At 46.9% G+C, this 14,214-nt stretch overlaps 7 protein-coding genes and 2 non-coding genes across 9 annotated transcripts; 6 read left to right on the plus strand and 3 right to left on the minus strand. All coding sequences in view use genetic code 12, as the record gives it.

The window, feature by feature from the left end:
- Positions 1-521: 521 nt before the first annotated feature.
- On the plus strand, positions 522-1,739 carry CXQ87_004327 (uncharacterized protein; the record flags this gene model as incomplete). Its single annotated transcript, XM_025482771.1, has 1 exon — positions 522-1,739. The coding sequence occupies one exon, from the start codon at positions 522-524 to the stop codon at positions 1,737-1,739; it is 1,218 nt and encodes a 405-aa protein (XP_025337714.1).
- A 292-nt stretch (positions 1,740-2,031) lies between these two features.
- TIM54 (Tim54p) lies at positions 2,032-3,504 on the plus strand (the record flags this gene model as incomplete). Its single annotated transcript, XM_025482772.1, has 1 exon — positions 2,032-3,504. The coding sequence occupies one exon, from the start codon at positions 2,032-2,034 to the stop codon at positions 3,502-3,504; it is 1,473 nt and encodes a 490-aa protein (XP_025337715.1).
- A 1,757-nt stretch (positions 3,505-5,261) lies between these two features.
- Positions 5,262-6,629, plus strand: GDH3 (glutamate dehydrogenase (NADP(+)); the record flags this gene model as incomplete). Its single annotated transcript, XM_025482773.1, has 1 exon — positions 5,262-6,629. The coding sequence occupies one exon, from the start codon at positions 5,262-5,264 to the stop codon at positions 6,627-6,629; it is 1,368 nt and encodes a 455-aa protein (XP_025337716.1).
- A 209-nt stretch (positions 6,630-6,838) lies between these two features.
- MMS21 (SUMO ligase) lies at positions 6,839-7,678 on the plus strand (the record flags this gene model as incomplete). Its single annotated transcript, XM_025482774.1, has 1 exon — positions 6,839-7,678. The coding sequence occupies one exon, from the start codon at positions 6,839-6,841 to the stop codon at positions 7,676-7,678; it is 840 nt and encodes a 279-aa protein (XP_025337717.1).
- A 257-nt stretch (positions 7,679-7,935) lies between these two features.
- CXQ87_004331 (nucleotide diphosphatase/phosphodiesterase) lies at positions 7,936-10,269 on the plus strand (the record flags this gene model as incomplete). Its single annotated transcript, XM_025482775.1, has 1 exon — positions 7,936-10,269. One exon carries the CDS (start codon positions 7,936-7,938, stop codon positions 10,267-10,269), a length of 2,334 nt encoding a protein of 777 aa, XP_025337718.1.
- An 80-nt stretch (positions 10,270-10,349) lies between these two features.
- On the minus strand, positions 10,350-11,230 carry NIF3 (Nif3p; the record flags this gene model as incomplete). Its single annotated transcript, XM_025482776.1, has 2 exons — positions 10,350-11,137; positions 11,182-11,230. The coding sequence occupies 2 exons, from the start codon at positions 11,228-11,230 to the stop codon at positions 10,350-10,352; spliced, it is 837 nt and encodes a 278-aa protein (XP_025337719.1).
- A 51-nt stretch (positions 11,231-11,281) lies between these two features.
- CXQ87_004333 lies at positions 11,282-11,351 on the minus strand. Its single transcript has one exon. It is a non-coding gene; the product is annotated as a tRNA-Gly (tRNA).
- A 7-nt stretch (positions 11,352-11,358) lies between these two features.
- CXQ87_004334 lies at positions 11,359-11,430 on the minus strand. The gene has a single exon. It is a non-coding gene; the product is annotated as a tRNA-Thr (tRNA).
- Positions 11,431-12,503: 1,073 nt separating this feature from the next.
- On the plus strand, positions 12,504-13,967 carry CXQ87_004335 (uncharacterized protein; the record flags this gene model as incomplete). The annotated part of the gene is made up of 1 exon (XM_025482777.1): positions 12,504-13,967. The coding sequence occupies one exon, from the start codon at positions 12,504-12,506 to the stop codon at positions 13,965-13,967; it is 1,464 nt and encodes a 487-aa protein (XP_025337720.1).
- Between the last annotated feature and the right edge of the window lie 247 nt (positions 13,968-14,214).

Genomic DNA, 14,214 nt, shown 5'->3' on the forward strand with positions numbered 1-14,214 from the left:
TCGCCTAACCGGACTGCAGTTCGAGCAACCAGTAGACGAGGCCATACATTTGGGAGACTTCATCAAATTGATATTTTCAAATTTAAGAACGATATCCAATTGCTTTCACATGACTTCAAAATATCTTTTTTAGTGTAATTTTTCTACCTTGAGTGTGAAATGAAGTGCTGGGACGCCGTTTGTGGGCTCGATGAGAGATTCCTTGCTTGATACCATAGCTAGCCGGTCTAATAATACTCTCTTACAATGCATCTTTCCTCCGCAGAGGCATTGCTTCAGTTGACGTAAAATTGGCGGCACAGCGCTCAACATCGTTCAAGATTTGCAGCCATTGCTCCAACTGCCCCAATGAACTTTACATCCCAACTCTTTGACAATATCCCTTGGTAGTGGTCTTTTTCCAGAGATCATCGCTTCTATGTGAAATTGCAAAATATGCCAATTTTCCAGGAAACTGGCCTGTGTGCTCCATAATCGGATCTCTTAGATAGTGCGCGATGAACATCCCCACAGAAAGAACCATGGACGACGAGATACCCGAGTTGGTCACTGAACTTGACGAGACTTTCGTCACCAAGCCAGAGTACTTGGCTACTCAACAAGACACAACTCAGTATGAGCAGAAACCGTCGAAGGTGACAAGCAAGTTACCCATCACGATCGTGACTGGGTACTTGGGATCTGGAAAGTCGACCCTACTAGAGATGATCGGCCGCAAGTCCAACAAGCGATTGGCCATTATATTAAATGAATTTGGTGACTCGGCTGCCATTGAAAAGTCGGTCACGATCAAGGATTCCGAGAAGAACGAGAGTGTTCAGGAATGGCTAGATCTAGGTAATGGCTGCCTTTGCTGCACCGTTAAAGACAATGGTGTGATGGCCATCGAGAACCTCATTGAGAACTCCGGTGACAAGATTGACTACATTCTCTTGGAGACTACAGGCATTGCAGATCCAGCGCCAATTGCCGAGATGTTCTGGTTGGACGATGCTCTTGCTGCTAGTGTATACATTGACGGAGTAATTACTGTGGTTGACGCCGCAAACATAATTCAATGTCTCGATGACATTGGCGGCCACTGGCACAGAGCAAACAAGCATGTCCTTCAGGATGACGATGAGGATGTGAGTCCTGAAAAGAAAGAGCAGGAGAGGAAGATGTTGGATGAGGGTATCAGTACAGCACATCTTCAGCTAGCCCTTGCTGATACCATCTTGATCAATAAGATTGATACCATTGAGGGAGATAAGAGTAAACTAGAAGAGATTTGCGGTAGGGTCCGTGACATCAATTCTTCATCCCCCATCTACACAACCTCATACGGAGATATCGATTTGGACAAGATCTTGGATCTACATGCATTTGAGGCTTCAAGCGAGAAGCTCGCGAATCTGGTGAGTTTGGCCACCAGCTCGTCTTATCATGATGATAGGATACAGACTCTCACGATAGACTTTCCCTTTTTCAGCGACAACTCAGGGTTCGATAAGGTGGAGAAGTATCTTCAACATGTACTCTGGGAGAACGACGCAAACGGTGTCTCTGTCGAAATTCACAGAACGAAAGGAGTGTTGGTGTGGAAGGACGATGTTAGAGTTGTCCAAGGCGTACGGGACACTTACGAGGTGATTGAAGGCGGTAAATTGCACGAGAGTATCAAAAATAACAAAATCGTGTTCATAGGTAAGGGCCTTGACAAGCAGGCATTGGAGGACGAGTTGCATAAGTATATATAGTTAGTTTCCGCCTAATTCATAAACCCGCGTATAATTTTGCAACCGTTATGCAAATCAGGTCGGTTAACCAAAACCGCTCATCTGGATCACTACATAGAAATTCGAAAACCACAGAAAAAACAATCGAGCTTTCAAATTAACTTGATAACGTAATTAGCAATACACATTTCTATTTCATCAGCAAAATTCACCCCGGTTTGTGGACCTCTCTTACATTGGTGATTCACTGGTGCTCACACGCACGAAAAGATTTCTAGCACATAACGCTCAGCTACACATCGGGCAAATAGATATGTCAGAAGGGCCAGAAAAACCGGAAAAAACGGTCAAACCTGAGGCTGGTGCCCCAGAGGCCCCAAAGAAAAAGTCATGGTCCAACCCAGCCTTGAGGGCAATGGGTATCCCCAGAATCCTGCTTCCATCGAGAAATTGGATGATCTTCTGGACCGTCTTGGCTGGTGTCACAGGAGGTATTGCTTACGATAAGTACCAGCAGAAGCAGGTTCGTAAGAAGTATACTGCTGAAGTTGAGAAGTTGGGCGAGGAGCTCTACGACACTACTAGAGTCCCAAGAAGACTCACCATTTTCATCGCACCTCCACCCAACGATTTCCTTCAGGAGTCATTGAAGCATTTCAGAAAGTACATTAAGCCTATTTTGAATGCCGCCGCTATTGACTTTACCATCTTTACCGAGGAGAGACAGGGCGACATTCGTCATGAGGTTGCAGACAAGATTAGACAGTTGAGAAGAGAGAGGCTAGCCGAGAAGCTAAAGGAGGAGGAGAAGATCAAGCAAGAAGCATATGACAAGTCATGGACCAAATTCTTTAAGGAGGGTGTCCCAAATGCATTCAAGAGCTTGCGTAAGAAGCCAGAGGAGCCAGAGGTTTTCGTCAGCCGTCATGAGTTGTACTCCCCAGCTGATCTTCTAGGCTTGTACAAGGTGGTCAAGCCTATGGAGCCAGAAAGGGACGATTCGAAAGATTTCCTTTTATCTGGTGGTGTTCTTTGCATTGGAAGAGGTACTTACAAAGAGTACATGACAGGCGTGCACGAGGGTCTTCTTGGACCTTTGGAAGCTCCAGCACCTCCACCAGAGGTCAAGAAGATTGAGGAAACTCTCAACACTGAAGCTCCAAGCTCCGAGGCAAGTGGTACAGAGACCTCTGCCGAGACTGAAAAGAAGGAAGAGACTCCCGACGAGATTGAGGACTTTGGGCTGCACACTCGCAGAAACGAGCTCCCGCCTGTGCCCAAGCCATTCATTCTGCCCGCAGATTATGCCAACGCTCCGTTGGCGCCAGAGTTGAACATGAACGAGGTTGTTCTCAACGACAAAAACGTCCCCGTCTTGTTTGAGCAGCCTGTGGGCGTCTTTACCGTGCCAAAGCTTTCCGGTATCATGAACACGCCCACGAAGATCTATAGATACTACACCAAGAGATACCTTGCCGCGGAGGTTGCTGAACACGCACAGAAGGTTGTCTACAGTGAGAGCCGACCATTCCAGAACTTGGACAGCTTCTTGGGAGCTGAGGAGGAGATGGACTGGCCAAGAAAGTGGATCGAGAGGGGCAAGAAGAAGAACAGCGAGTGGGTGCAGCCACTTGAGGTTGATCCTAGAGTAATTCTGAGGATGAGAGTGTTTAATTTTGGAGAGACGAGCAACAAGGGCATCAATGTTGCTACGGACGTTGAGAGTGTTGAGGAGAAGAAGATTGAAGAGGTGAAAATCGAGCAGCCCAAGGCGGAGGAGAAATGAAATCGTGTAAATAGAGCCGAGAGGCGAACACAGAATGCATGAGAAGTGGACCAGTTGATGCAGCGTAGACTGAAGACGAAGTTTGGTGATTTCTTGCTAAGAGCCGTTTTCAAGCTATAGAATGGATAGCAGCTCCTAGTATTGAGAGCTATCTTGGTGCATCTGCACAAGCAGGCACATGGACGACCATGTCTAAACGTTTACCTTCTCTACAAATAATCATCCAAGCTTTACATCAGCGCTAGTCTGATTGAGGATAAGTTGACGAGGAAACCGATGGTAGGCTGCCCCGCCAGACGGATGTGAAGAATCCAGATCCATCGCTTCCCCTGCGCTGCAACGGCGGCGTCTAGCACAAGACATCTACCCTCGATAGCCGAAAGCCTAACAATGCAAACCCATCGCAATTGACGAAGGAATTCCTCTCCTAGGCAAGGACGCCGTGATGTTGCACCCGAAAACACCCTGATGCCTATTGTTGTTGCATTGTGCGATGCCAAGGACCCTCGGTTGCAAATGCACCATGACGTTGCGGGTGCCAACCGAAACCAACAGCAGCTCTGTCGAGGGAAGCAACCAATAAGGTTTGAGGGAATCTAAGAAAGTGATTTAGGGAATCAGGCTAATTTGGCTAGAATACAGTAGGGAACACTGACTCGAGTGGGAGACTAAAAGTGGCATGCTGCGCGAGCCGCGGCCTAAAGCAGGGGCACCAGAAGAGAAATACAGGCGACAGACACCACCTAATTTTCGCCATGAACAAGAACAGAAACCACGACAACAAGCAAACGCAACGTAGGCAAAACCAAAATCAAAAACAAAACCAAACCATTAAATCACGATCCCTTGGACAATCGATATGGTTGACGGACTTGGCCTTATCGCTAACCACCGGCCAATCGCTGGACCATGAATGGTGGGGTTGGCTCAGTGGGTTGGCTCAGTGCTATCGACCAATATGGGCTCTCTAGGTGGCAGTAGGTGTACGGCAAAGTGGTGCGGTACGGGCCGGGTCGGCGCGCCGGTGGAATCGCAATTCCTTAATTGGGGGTAGTTTTTGCGAAGACGGTGTGCCGGCCGGGTGAACTCGGGATGGCAGTAGGCCTAGGACCAGGAACGGCGGTGCCGACGAGAAAACTCAAACGGGAATGCGGTGAAATCAGAGTAAAAAGCGTGGCATGTAAGCAATATCGGGTAGAGTCGGCTGACCGTGGCCAGAGGCAAAAACGGAAAAAAAAAAAAAAAATAAACGGTGTGGTGGTGAGAGCTATGGTTTGCAGCCATCGCCCACTGCCGTCAGCCTACTATTTCTCCGAAATGGGGGAACCCATGGGTCGCCTCACGGGCCTTGGATATTGGCCTATCTTTTGTTTTTGGCATCAACCACCTGCAATCCAGCCTAATTTTCATTTTCCACCGATTTGTGGTCCATGCTGAAAGAGCCGATTCGGAGTCAAGCTCAGTGGTCGATAAGGCGGACCGGTTCCGCAGAGAAAAAAAAAGCCGGGGCCACTGAGGGTTTGATTTGTCACTGATAGCGCGCGGTCAAGGCAAAAGAACAGGGCTGGGGCGGCAGCACGTGACCTGCAAAGCGCTCATTGGCCAGAGATCTGGATGATGCAGCCGCCGATGCAGGATCTTGACTCAAGCGCGCAGTGATGGAAGCATCACAAGCAGTGCAGGAGGAGATGGCCAGGGACATATAAAATCACGACACTTCCCCGGTTTCCCTTCCTCCTTATCCTGAAATACTAACAATGGTCCTCCCTCACGAACCCGAATTCCAGCAAGCTTACAACGAGTTGTTGTCCGCCCTCGAGGACTCCACTCTCTTCACCGAGAAGCCTGAGTACAAGAAGGTCATCCCAGTGGTGTCGGTGCCAGAGAGAATCATCCAGTTCAGAGTGGCCTGGGAGAACGACAAGGGCGAAATCGAGGTCAACAACGGTTTCAGAGTCCAGTTTAACTCCGCCTTGGGCCCATACAAGGGTGGTCTCAGATTCCACCCAACCGTGAACTTGTCCATCCTCAAATTCTTGGGTTACGAACAGATCTTCAAGAACGCCTTGACCGGCCTCTCCATGGGTGGTGGTAAAGGTGGTTCCGACTTCAACCCTAAAAACAGAAGCGACTCCGAGATCAGAAGATTCTGTGTCGCTTTCATGAGACAGTTGGCCAGATACATTGGTGCCGACACTGACGTTCCAGCCGGTGACATTGGTGTGGGTGGCCGTGAGGTCGGTTTCCTCTTCGGTGCTTACAAGTCCATGCAAAACAACTTCTCTGGTGTCTTGACCGGTAAGGGCTTGACCTGGGGTGGTTCTTTGATCCGTCCTGAGGCCACCGGTTACGGTACTGTCTACTACGTCGAGAAGATGATCGAGAAGGCTACCTCCGGTAAGGAAACCTTCAAGGGCAAGAGAGTCGCCATCTCTGGTTCCGGTAACGTTGCCCAGTACGCCGCCTTGAAGGTTATTGAGTTGGGCGGTATCGTTGTCTCCCTCTCTGACTCCAAGGGCTCCATCATTTCCCAAAACGGTATTACCCCAGAGCAGGTTGAGACCATCGCCGCTGCCAAGGTCAAGTTCAGAAATTTGGAGCAGATCATCTCTGACAGCGCTTCTGCATTCTCCGGTAAAAACAAGGTTGAGTTCATTGCCGGTGCCCGTCCCTGGACCCACGTTGGCCAGGTTGACGTTGCATTGCCATCTGCCACCCAGAACGAGGTTTCTGGTGAGGAGGCCAAGGCCTTGGTTGACGCTGGCTGTGCCTACATCGCCGAGGGCTCTAACATGGGCTCCACTAAGGAGGCCATCGACGTCTTCGAGGCTAACAGATCCAAGGGTGTTTGGTACGCCCCAGGTAAGGCCGCCAACTGTGGTGGTGTTGCAGTTTCCGGTTTGGAGATGGCCCAGAACTCTCAGAGAGTTACCTGGTCCCAGGAGGAGGTTGACGCCAGATTGAAGGACATCATGTACACTTGTTTCGACAACTGTTACGACACTGCTGTTCAGTACTCTGTTGACAAGGACGCTTCTGGCTTGCCATCCTTGTTGAAGGGTGCCAACATTGCCGGTTTCATTAAGGTTGCCGACGCTATGTTCGCCCAGGGTGATGTTTTTTAATGGTGTAACGATATAGACTTTTACTTCTCTTTTATATTAGACAGGAAATTTACGGATAACAAAAACGAGTTGTAGAATTAAACAAGCATTGCTAATTTTATTTTTTTTTGGTATAATGGTCTATACTGGCCGTCTTTCAGATCTAACTAGTTATAGTCAAGCGCGCTTCAGTATTTACCTCACGTAATACACCATTCAAATCCCATCAAATGAGCTCAACAGAAGCACCAGCAAGTCTACCGAACTTCAAGGAGTTCCCAATCTATATTCCTGTTCATCCAAGCGTAAAACCAAATACAGAATTCGGAAGTTTACTCCTACTACGAGAGATCGAGGAGCAGCTTCTGAACATCAAAAGCAGTGCTGAGTCATTCATCGATTATGCCAGCTCGAACCCTCAACTTGTGTCGAATCCAGGCTTCAAATCTTATTCTGAACAAATCTTGAGCTCGTTTGAGAAGCTATATTTGGCTAAAACTAAGCTCCAAGCTCTTCAGCAGGCCTTGAAGAACACACACAGGGAGCTTGTTGAAAACCGCCGAAGTACTCTAGAACTTACGCTTTCAAACTACGACTCATGCAAGGAGCTTGTGAGAAAAAACTTCGCCGACGGTTTCAGCGATGATCTAGACGAGATCATCAAAGAGAAGCTGGGTGCACGTTTCGAGGAGCTTCTACACCGTGACCCTTCGTTTAATTTCATAAGAAACTCCTTTTTCGTTCTACAGTTTCCTGAGGATCCCTTGCAAGACGAAACGGTTGACGAGGAATTGGCCGTGGAGGGCGGAAAGATATCCTTGAAAGATCCACTCTCGATGAACTACTTCACGGATCCCGTGGTTTCGAAAAAATGCTCCCACGTGTTCGAGAGACATCATATCGTTCGCCAGATTAGAAGCACGAGAGAGAAGTACGCTTGTCCGGTGACGGGTTGTGATGCATATCTTACTGAAGGGGACTTATCTCCCGATAAGCTTATGAAACTTAGAGTCAAGGCCTACATGGGTATGACGAAGAAGAGAGACCACGAGTCAGTGGTGAGGATTTAGGTTTGTGGCTTCCAGGGCACTACTTGGCATGCAATAGGACCCTGCACCATGTTTGACAGCGTCCACAAAGGTCCACATAGATGATGGTAAAATCCTTCAAGAAATTCATAGACAGCAATAAAAGGAAAGCACTGCCATAATCAAACATTATTCCGTAAAATGCAAAGCGATTGGTCCATATCAGCTAGCACCGATAGGTGCATATCGATGCCATAGCGCGCAGGTTATCTGGATCCCTAGTTACTACTTACCACAATATGCCAGTGGAACATGGAAAGCCACATGCAGTGGATGTGCCAATTCAAGATCTAGATGATCCTGAGGACGATATTTTCAATAACGAGGGCAATGACTCTGAGTTTCTAGAGCCGCTAGACTACGAAAACGATAATGTTGACAGCCGACCTCAGCGGTTCTGGAAAAGGATTCAGGAATACTTCAACGGACCTGATTCATATAAGCCTGGCTCCTACGAGATGGTGAATACGAGCGGCGTGAATTCCGATGATTTTGAAATCGGCGATGAAGATAGCGAAGGTACTGATGAAGACATTGTGGCTAAGAAGATGAGGGAACGCAAAGCCGCTCGACTCCGTAAGATGGTGAACTGGGGCATATTGGCCTTCACAGTTCTACTATTCTTGATGTGGCTCTCCTACGCATTCTTCGAACTGGGCGAGGATTCCGATCGAAAGACGCATAAGTTTGATAAGGGAAAACGTGTTCTATCTAATAGCACCCATGAGTTTTACCCTACAACCATAATTGTTTCGCTTGACGGATTCCATCCACATTACATTTCTCCACAGAGAACGCCTGCTCTCCATGGGATGATGGTGAACGATTACGGTGCGCCATACATGACTCCATCATTCCCGTCCTCAACCTTCCCCAATCACTGGACCCTTATAACGGGGCTCTACCCATCTGAGCACGGAATTGTGGGTAACACCTTCTTCGACCCAAAGTTGGAGAAACAGTTTGTCAATACTGATCCTGTCAAGGGTCTCAATCCGGATTTCTGGAGGGGCGGTGAGGCAATCTGGACCACTGCATTTAACCAGGGGGTGAAGTCAGCGGTACACATGTGGCCCGGAAGCGAAGTTCCAGGTATAGGTGACAATGGGCCAATGGAAGTGGATAAGTTTAACGGCACGGAGTTGTTGACGTCTAAGATCGACAGAGTAATGGGGTGGATTGACCGTGAGGACATCAAATTACGGCCAGAGCTCATCATGACCTATGTGCCCACGATTGACCAATATGGTCACAAATACGGCATCAGTGGCCCCAACCTTGTTGAAGCACTCAAATACGTGGATGACTTCGTTGCCTTGATGATCCAGGAGATCAAAAGCAGAAACTTAAATGATATCGTCAACTTGGTGGTTGTGAGTGACCACGGAATGGCCCCAACATCAAACGACAGGCTCCTTTTCCTTGATGATGTCGTGGACCTTTCGAAGCTTGCACATATTGATGGCTGGCCACTTTTCGGATTAAGACCCAATAAGGATCACTCAGTTGATGAAATTTACAATGAAATTAAGGAAAAGTTTGAGAAGCTTGATGAAAAAACAAAGAAGGGTTTCAATTATTACAGAGTCGAGGATATTCCAAAGGAATGGAATTTTGGAGGAAAACTCGAAGATCATAAATTCAACTACCGATTAGCTCCAATTTGGATTGTGCCTAATACTGGCTATGCAATTACAACTAAGCAGCAGTTTAAAGAGAAGGGTGAAAACTACACTCCGAAGGGTGTACATGGCTACAACAACACCGACATTCTCATGAGGGCCATCTTTTTGGGCAGAGGTCCATTTTTCAAGGAGAAGCTTTCCAATAACAAAAAAGTGCTTCCTTTCCCCAACACCAACGTTTACAATATCCTTTGTGAATCGCTTGATATAAAACCTTCCCCAAACAATGGAACACTGAATGATGATTTTGTTATCTCCTCGAACAAGCTTTTGCCAAGTGATTGGAGTGACAATCTGGTGTATCCAGGGTTGCCATATGAAGTCGATCACATTGTAAAAGATGCTACTTATGATTTGCTTTGGCGTAAGCCAAGTGGGCGTACCAAAATGACAACGATATCGATAAGCTCAAACACAAAGCCACAGGAGAGCTTGTCATCCGAGGATTCTATGTTAAAAGACCTTTCAACGGAATCTCTTCCCAAGCCTAGCGATTTTGAACAGACGACCACTGATAAGAGCAAACCAACTTCAGACTCGGAAGACTCAGATTCGGATAGTGACTCCGATGATGAATCTGGCAAGCACGACAAAGAGAAACAGAAGCAAAAGGAGAAAGAGAAACAGAAAGAAAAAGAGAAGCAAAAAGAGAAGGAGAAGCAGAAGCAAAAGGAGAAAGAGAAACAGAAGCAAAAAGAGAAGGAGAAGCAGAAGCAAAAAGAGAAAGAGAAACAAAAGGAGAAAGAGAAACAGAAGGAAAAAGAGAAGCAAAAGGAAAAGGAGAAGGGAGGTATTCTCGATGATGTTAAGCAACTTGTGGACGATGTCGCCGATGCAGTCGATGATGGCATAAGTTCGGTGTGGCATTTCTTTACTGGAGATCGTTAGTTTATAGCATTAAAGTTTGGCGATGATTAGACAGAGTGTATTTTTTCTTTCCTATAAATCTCTATCTTGCTTCGAGTAGCTTACCAGACCTCGTATGGGTCTTTGTCCTTGGCACTGATCTCCACCTCCGCCTCTGGAAGCTCCTGTTCCAACTGCTTCTTCAACACAGATAAGAAAGCCCGCTCAGTGTTCGAATGGTTACAAGCGATCAACGAGGAACCACTTTCCGTAAAAAACAACGCTTCATGGTGTGATAATTCACCAGTATAGTATAAGTCTGCCTTGACACCTCTGAAAACGGAACCTCCAGATCCAGCACAGATAGCAATTGTACTCACTGGATGGTCTTTGGCCAAGTTTCTGCCAACACCAACCTGGACGTGCTTAAGCGATTGAGACAGCTTGACGTTCTCCACGAGTTTTGTGAGCGATGCGGGCTCCTCAAGTTCTATGAGGCGACCCATACCACAGCCTTCTTCCTCAGGGTTTGGTTCAATGACTTGGCGAGATTTGATCTTCAAGTTCTGTGAGATGCCATCAGCCAAAAAGTCATTGACACCGCCCTTGGCGCTATCAACGGCTGTATGTGGACTGTAAACGCTGATGTTATTCTGGATCAATTTGACAAGAGATCTTTGTTGGGGGTCTTTGGATGTGATAGACTTGAGCCCCCTGAAGATGAAGGGATGGTAAGCGACGATCATATTCGACTTTTTCTCGACTGCTTCCTCGGCGACATTCTGGGTTAAGTCAATTGTCAACAAAATCTTGCAGGCATCGGACTCATTGGCCTCTGATGATGAGTCCACTAACAAACCGGTATTGTCCCAGGAACTATCGGCTAGTCTGACTGGATAAAGCTTTTGAACTGCTGTGTTAGATTTTGTACGAGTGTGCTCTAAGTATACATACTTGCATTAGTGGCTGCAAGGACAGCTCTTTTCGAAGTTGGACTAGGCATTGAAGAGAAGAGTTTGATAAAAAGTGAGAATCTGGGGTATATAAAAAAGAATGCGCAAGCCCGGAATCGAACCGGGGCCCAACGATGGCAACGTTGGATTTTACCACTAAACCACTTGCGCGGACAAATGCCCCCTGCCAGAATTGAACTAGCGACCTTTGCATTACAAGTGCAACGCTCTACCACTAAGCTAAGGAGGCACCTTGTTAGAAATGGCGCGCATGCGGGTATGAGAGCTCTATTTTCACAGTCACGTGAAAACTTGTATGCACGAAACCGAATAGTACTGTCTTTTTGCGCAGGAAAGTTAGTACGAGCCTGGGGTACCAAGGCATCTTGTTGATGTAAAATCTATGAAATTTAGGCGCAGATCAATTTGTCTACGGCCCATTTGGAATTGAACTTTATTTTGAAGCCCTAGAACAAAAAAAAAAAAGGGCCTATTGGTGGGTGCAAGCTGAGTCATGGCCTCACCTATTACAGAATTGGCAGAGATGCTGCTTGTAGCCCAGGGTATTCCATTTACTGTCAGCAACTATACTGTTTCCCGCCCTGGCTTTATTTTACAACAGGTTGCAAGATCCACATAATTCAAGAATAGATTCGAGGTCTAATTTCAGGTCTCATGTCAGGATTTGGTGCTTATCTTCAAGCTGAGGTGTAGCAGCCATATATCTACTCCTACAGCTCGACGCACGAGCCCTTAACCTTTCTAACTTCAAAAGATACAAAGTTTATCTCTTTAAATGCGGTACAGAGGAATCAACTTCGGTTAGCTTCTCTTGACCCCACAACCAGCTTACTAAGCCGCTCAACGGTATTTAAACGGCGCATCTGCCTGGAACGATATCGATTTCCCCGGGGCACCTCAGTCTGAAAAATTCATCGATTTGAAAAATAACAACAATTCTTACGACCCCCAAAAACCTCTATACCGAAATATCCACAACCTTACCCCATTTTTCACTTACTGGGTCCTGTGCGTACCACTCCATCGGAACATCTCAAAGACTCAATTCCGCAATTTGCGATCTACCCGCAAGAGAGCAGTTTTGACCAAATCACCGAAGGAATTTCGATAAAATCACTTCCCCTCTATAAGAAATCGTAGTTGCTAAAAGATCTCCCCTTACTGTCCCAGACTGGCCTTATCTGTGGCTGCATCCCTGCGCACCAAAATCAGTGAGGCACTGATGGAGCCGTTTAAAAAAGGCAGATACCGCAAATTCTTCATAGATCTTCTTCACCTGATACTAAGTCATTTTCAAGCTTAATGTCGTCCATTCCTCTCGAGGATATCAACGAACCATTTATAGAGCCTGGTCCTGGTTCTGATAATATCGATGGGCCTGACTTCAAGTACTTAGCGACCTTACCACCGAACCAAAAATATACGGTTCAGTTCAATGGCCAGGAGGTCTACATGGACTCCGTGGACTGGAGGGATAGCAAGCTTTTGAAATCTCAAGTGCTTGTTGCATTTCTGACTTTCGTCTTGTTCGGATTAGCAGAGCAGACCATCGGTGCCATCATCCCTCGGCTTCAGGAACACTATGAGATCAATGACTTGGAAACGTCGTTTATCTTTTTAGCATCTACTGCTGGCTACTTCATCCTGGCATTGTCATGTGAGTTCTTTCAAAAACGTTTTGGCGTCAAAGGTGTCGGCACGATCGGCACTGCTTCCATGACATTGGCCTATCTTGTGATAAGCTTCCACCCTCCATTCCTGATCTTCATCTTGTGTTTCATCTTCAATGGTATTGGCTTTGGAAGCTTGGATGCTAGTATCAATGGCTGGGCTGGTGGTATTGCCGACTCAAACCAGATTCTAGGTATAGTCCATGGATGCTACGGTTTAGGATGCATGATTTCTCCTCCGCTAGTGACGAAGCTCATGGAACGGAAACACAATCCCTGGCAATGGAGCCATTACTACGTGGTGCTTAGTGTCATTGGAGCGTTTAATTTGATCTGCTTCACGATCTCTTTCCACTACGAAACGGCGTCAAAGCACCGCTTCAATGTCATTTTGAAAGAAATGAAGAGGAATCTTGCTGATAAGGACCCTGAATTTGAGATCGGTTCAGGCGACGAATCGGTCGATGAGGGCGCTGACGTTTCCTTTGGCGATGCTCTCAAATCTAAGCTTGTCTGGGTGTTTGCCATTTGTCTATTCATCTATGTCGGCGGTGAAGTCGCTTTTGGCGCTTGGCTCATGACATTTTTGATTAGAATCAAAGAGCTCAGCTATAAATATTCCTCATGGATGGCCACAGCATTCTGGGTCGGTTTGACGGTAGGAAGAATTGTCCTAGGTTTCGTCACTGCCGCTGTCTTTAATAGCGAGCTCACAGCGAACTTGGCGTACATCTTGGCCTCCATGATCGGCTATTTGGTATTCTGCCTATTTGCTTTCGCCAAAACGAACTGGATCTTGTTCCCAATCGTCTTCTTGACAGGCCTTTTCGTGGGACCAATCTTCCCCACTGTTATCGTTGCCTCTATTGAAATCTTACCTCACAGGTACCATGCAACTAGTGTGGGCTTTATCTGTGCTTTTGGTGGAGGAGGAGCGGCAGCTCTCCCATTCCTCGTTGGAGTTGCTGCTGAGCATAGCAAGTTTGGTATGAAATTGCATCCTTTCATCGTGCTTGCCTTGTACGTTATCCTTTTCGTCATGTGGGCTGCCATTTGTAAGCGTTATGCTGGTCATAAAAGGAGGGGCGTACTTTAAATTAGAGGATCCCTCCTTGCGCTTTCCATTCATCCGGCGTGAAACCTTTCTGGGTAAAAGCATGAATGGCAGCAATCTCTTCTTTCAAGGCACCATTCACTAAGCGGTGTCTCATTAACTTATTCTTCCCCTTGAAGGCCTCGGACACTATGATAACAGCGAATGCCTGTCCGCATCCGCCTGACATGTCCTCTACCTGAACAAGATCAGCCTGGAGCCTTTCTTGGATGATATCCTTGAGGGAATC

Source organism: Candidozyma duobushaemuli (assembly GCF_002926085.2).
Source record: "Candidozyma duobushaemuli strain B09383 chromosome Unknown E_B09383, whole genome shotgun sequence".
Taxonomy (NCBI): Eukaryota; Fungi; Ascomycota; class Pichiomycetes; order Serinales; family Metschnikowiaceae; genus Candidozyma; species Candidozyma duobushaemuli.